At 31.4% G+C, this 4413-nt stretch overlaps 1 protein-coding gene across 5 annotated transcripts; it reads left to right on the forward strand.

Annotated features, from left to right (window-relative positions):
• The first annotated feature begins 222 nt into the window (after nt 1–222).
• Nucleotides 223–3957, forward strand: Nup58 (nuclear pore complex protein Nup58). Of its 5 annotated transcripts, none has more exons than XR_013082076.1 (9): nt 223–499; nt 613–965; nt 1052–1256; nt 1342–1715; nt 1781–2005; nt 2093–2167; nt 2284–2306; nt 2403–2478; nt 3715–3902. XR_013082076.1 is itself a non-coding variant. In XM_076786164.1 (9 exons), exons 1-7 carry the CDS (start codon nt 435–437, stop codon nt 2298–2300), a joined length of 1314 nt encoding a protein of 437 aa, XP_076642279.1. In that variant the 5' UTR covers nt 223–434; the 3' UTR covers nt 2301–2306; nt 2448–2478; nt 3715–3902. The 5 variants fall into 5 exon arrangements, 4 of the variants coding, with proteins under 4 accessions (XP_076642279.1, XP_076642280.1, XP_076642281.1 ...); XM_076786164.1 differs by having other exon boundaries at nt 2448–2478; XM_076786165.1 differs by lacking the exon at nt 2403–2478.
• The last annotated feature ends 456 nt before the right edge of the window (nt 3958–4413 follow it).

A 4413-nucleotide genomic window follows, 5' to 3' on the forward strand; every position in this document is an offset into this window, starting at 1 on the left:
ATGCAATTTAAGACTAAGAACTTTAAAATCGATGGCATAGTTTTCGAGATATGGAGCTGTTCAGAGTTATGTGGGCCACCCTGTATATCTCGTCGGTGGCCCGGTTCTGTTTCAGGGAAGACGACACGGTTCTGTGCCATGCTAAGGCTGAGCAGATGTCAGCACTATATCGGGAACGCCGAAAACCCGGACGTGAGCACTCTCCTATCCTCTCTGCTTTGAGGCTCGCATTTTAACACTGGGGCTGGCAGTCTTTGTAAATATCTCGTCGGTGTCTATACGTAGTCTATTTTGGAAATGGAAAGTGCTGAACAAATAAAGGTGGTGCTTTTGAATAGCTGTTCCAACGTGATTTACTTTTGAAAACAGTTTAAGGATTAGAGAAAATCTTCACGATTTAGAAACAAAAAAGTACGTATTTACTATAGAAGAATATGTTGCCTTTTAATCTCGGAACACCTGCAACATCAAGCAATACAAACTACGGATTTGGACAGAAGTAAATATCTATAAACACTTTTACATTTCCTTCTAACCTCAATATGATATTATAATACATATCGGGAAACTAAATCTATTACATAAAGTGAAAAATTGATTCGAATGTTTCAGGCCAGCAAGTGGTTTTAACTTAACTAGTACACCTTTTGGCGCAACTACATCAGCATCAACATTAACTTTTGGACCTACTTCAACACCAACGACAACTGTTAATCTTAATTTTGGATTTAGTAGTACTCCTGCAGTGTCAAACACACAAACACAGTCTACTGGTTTAGTTTTAGGAGCTAATACAAATTCCACAACTACTACTAATAGTTTATTTCCAACAACAACTATTTCTGCACCATTGTTCAGTGGACTTAGTTTTGGAGCACCTACAACAAGCAATAATTTGACATTTGGTGGTACATCGAATATACCCTCTACAGGAAACAGTACTTTTTCTGCTCCTTCTAGTACAAGTACATACAAAATATTAGATGGACTGTATTTTTTTATACTACTGTTTACACTATGAAAAATACATGTACATATTTCTCATTTTTAGCTTCGCTTTTTGGTGGACCTGCTACCAGTGATGGTTTGTTGACATCAAAAACAGTTGCTAGTACTGTAACTGCTACAAACAAAGGTTTGGGAGGCTTAGATGTATCTGCGAGTAATAAAGGCCTCTCACAAGGAAACAGTAATCCAACAACTTGCAAGGAAAATGTTTGGCCACCAGAATTAATACAAACAATAGAAAAATTTAAGTAAGATTTACATAAAATATTGAAGAAGATATACATCATATATTAAAATGGAATAAAATTAATTCAGCGGAAACTTTTATTTTAGGGAATTTGTGAAGGAACAGAAAGTATTGTCTTCTGACATAGCAAGAGGTTCTGCGAGACCATTACATAGATGTGCAGAAGACACAGCATTACTGATGGAAATTTTAACTACATTAGCAGGTTCTGTCCAGCGAGATCGTTCTGCAGCTGATAAATTGAAACAGGATACAGCAAAATCATTACAAAATGCTGAAATAGCACAAAGAACACATGATACCCCACCAGGACTACAATATGAAAATAATGCACCACTGTTGTTTTTCATGGAATTGGCTGATAATTTCGAACATGATTTAATGCTCTTTAGATCTCAAATTGAATCAACAGAAAAACATATACAAACGATGATGACCCCAAAAACTCTAACACCACAAGGTAATTTTGTTAATATTTATTTTCATAGTTTAAAAATTTTACTATAGTGTTTCATTTTCTTTTAGAGTTAACCATGGCTATGAGTAAACTTCATGAATCCTTGGTAGCTGTTGCTGGTAAATTACAGGGAGTGCATTCAAAAGTACAACAGCACAAAGAGCAATATCTGAATTTTAGAAAATATGTTCTAAAAGACAATACAAACGTTTTCGAAGATATTAAAATAGAAGGAAAAGCATCTCGAAGTAATATTGGAAAAATTACAAGTGGCCCAACTCCATTTGGACCAGGTATCCTTTTCATTGAAACTAATTAATAGTCAAAATATTATATGCCTTATATTTGTTCCAAATATTATTTATTTTTTATTTTTGCAGGAAATAAAAGTTTTCTCTCGTCAACAACATTAAATTCTAACAGATCTGGAAGTTATGAAACTCGAAATCTATTAGGTAAATAAAACGGTTGTGCTTTCATGGTATTGATATATATTTATGTTGAAAAGAAAACCCAAAAAACAACGTATTTTCGTTGTTTCAACTACCCCATAAACATCTCCTACCTTCAGGTCTTGCGTGGATTTAGTATAAGGTAGATTTACTAACATATAACACCCTTTTAGTAGTTAGTATACTTGTCTGTTAATAATGTTTGTAAACTTAATTTACAAATATTTTTTATTTCTAGCCTTGTTTCTCTTGTTGGATTTTGATTTTAATTTTGCCTTTCCAGGAAAAATGTAGAGGATCTATTTTAATTCGAGGTATTAAACTTTTACTTCAATTCTTTTGTGTATTGTCCTTTATGGGAAGGAATGTAAATTTTGTGCATCTAACATATTCCTTATATACAAAAACATATCTTTACTCGTATTATAATAAAAATAGGCATCAAAAAACGGAAGTGTATGTAGAGGCAATGAATGTTATGTTTGTTATGTGACAGCTGTGTCTTTTGTATAGGATGTCCTGCAGTTTCAGAAATTCGCCACTTCAGCGGTGGATTTTGCACACGAAAACAATAAAAAAAAGTTCATAAATAAATGCCTTATTGGACATTGTTTTCGAGTTATAGAAAGTCTTTTGTTAAATACACTGTATTTACTTGCCTTTACAAGAGTAATTTTCCGATACAATTATTCCAACATAATTCACGTTTTAACTCGAAAAGAAAAGCAAATATGACATATTATTTTCTGAACTATTTCTGTTATTTTCATGTGAAGATTCTATCGCTGAAACCCTTATGGGGCACACTGCATATGCTTTTGTGTATCTGTTTCCTTTGTGGTAATGAAAAAACATTTACTTTGACTAAAAAGTATAACATTTCTCTAAATATGTGATATCAAATACAAAAATTCTTTTAATACCTTATGTATCTATCATTTTTGTCAATATTCGTAAACACCCACATAAACACAATTCAAACTAAATAAATGCGGTCTAAAGAATTTTGTTACTTCACAAGTTTGATCCTCGCGTCATTTATATACATAAATGAGCGTATGTTTATATCACGGAACATTTAATAGTAGTAATGCCAAAACAAATAAGTATTGGGTTGAGATGAAAATTCCTGCCGTCTTTTGCTAATCGATTGACCCAAGCAACCGCATGAACTTTCCACTCAATCCAATAAAAGGTAAAAAAATTCAATACCCAATGATAAGTTTATAAGTTTAAAAAAAAATATACATTAAAATTATACATTAAAAATATACATTCAATATACTTAGTTTTTGTATTAAACAACATTAAAATATGTTTTTAGTAGATGAAAAGATTAATTTTGAAAAATCGTGAGTAAAACCGCCATATAAAAAGACATTCCAGCGACCATTTAAAAGTAGTAAACTGTCTAGTGCTGTTGATATTGTTAATAATATATTACTTTCAATAATAATTATTGGAATTTGTGCAGAGCTTTAATTATAGTATGCTAGTCAAACTATCATTTTAAGTAGATTCAAAATAATTCGGTATACATGTTGTTACAGTTTGGAGAAATACAATACCAACATCGTCTGCTACTAACATTAATCTAGGCCCATCATTGAAACCACCAACTGCAAGTTTGACTTTTAATATCCCAACAAATCTCACTGCACCTTTGCCAACAAGTGAATCAAGTTCGAGTTTTCAACTTCAAAAACCTCCTATTGGTAATAAAAGAGGGAAACATTGAATTGCGTCTACATTTATTTTTGTACTACTCTGAATTATACTTACATATTGTTTTCTACTTGATTTCTTTATTATTATGTAACATTACTTTTTCTTATATGGTAACAACCAAATCTTTTTAATGCCAAGAAAGTGTTTGCGTTTTATTTTTTTACAATAACTATAAAGCACTTTTGTTTAACTTGTATCTACAGTAACACAATGAATATTTTATATTAGAAACATAATGTGTAATCGCACAATATTTAAAAAATTTAATTTTGCAAATTATTTCATTAATTAGTAAGTTATCACAAGATATTTACCTTAATCTTATATAATACTCCTATTATAAATATAAAATTATGTTATATTTACATAAGATGTATCCTAATACATACATACATAGAACCCTTCCAGGTATAAACAATAGAAACTTTCAAGATTTAAAGCGTGGTTGTGGTTTTAGCCTTCTATGACAGTAGAGATCTAAGTCTTGATCTTGATGTGTCCTCTCTATGCTTCTATGAAAG

Source organism: Halictus rubicundus, chromosome 4 (genome assembly GCF_050948215.1).
Source record: "Halictus rubicundus isolate RS-2024b chromosome 4, iyHalRubi1_principal, whole genome shotgun sequence".
NCBI classification, from domain to species: domain Eukaryota; kingdom Metazoa; phylum Arthropoda; class Insecta; order Hymenoptera; family Halictidae; genus Halictus; species Halictus rubicundus.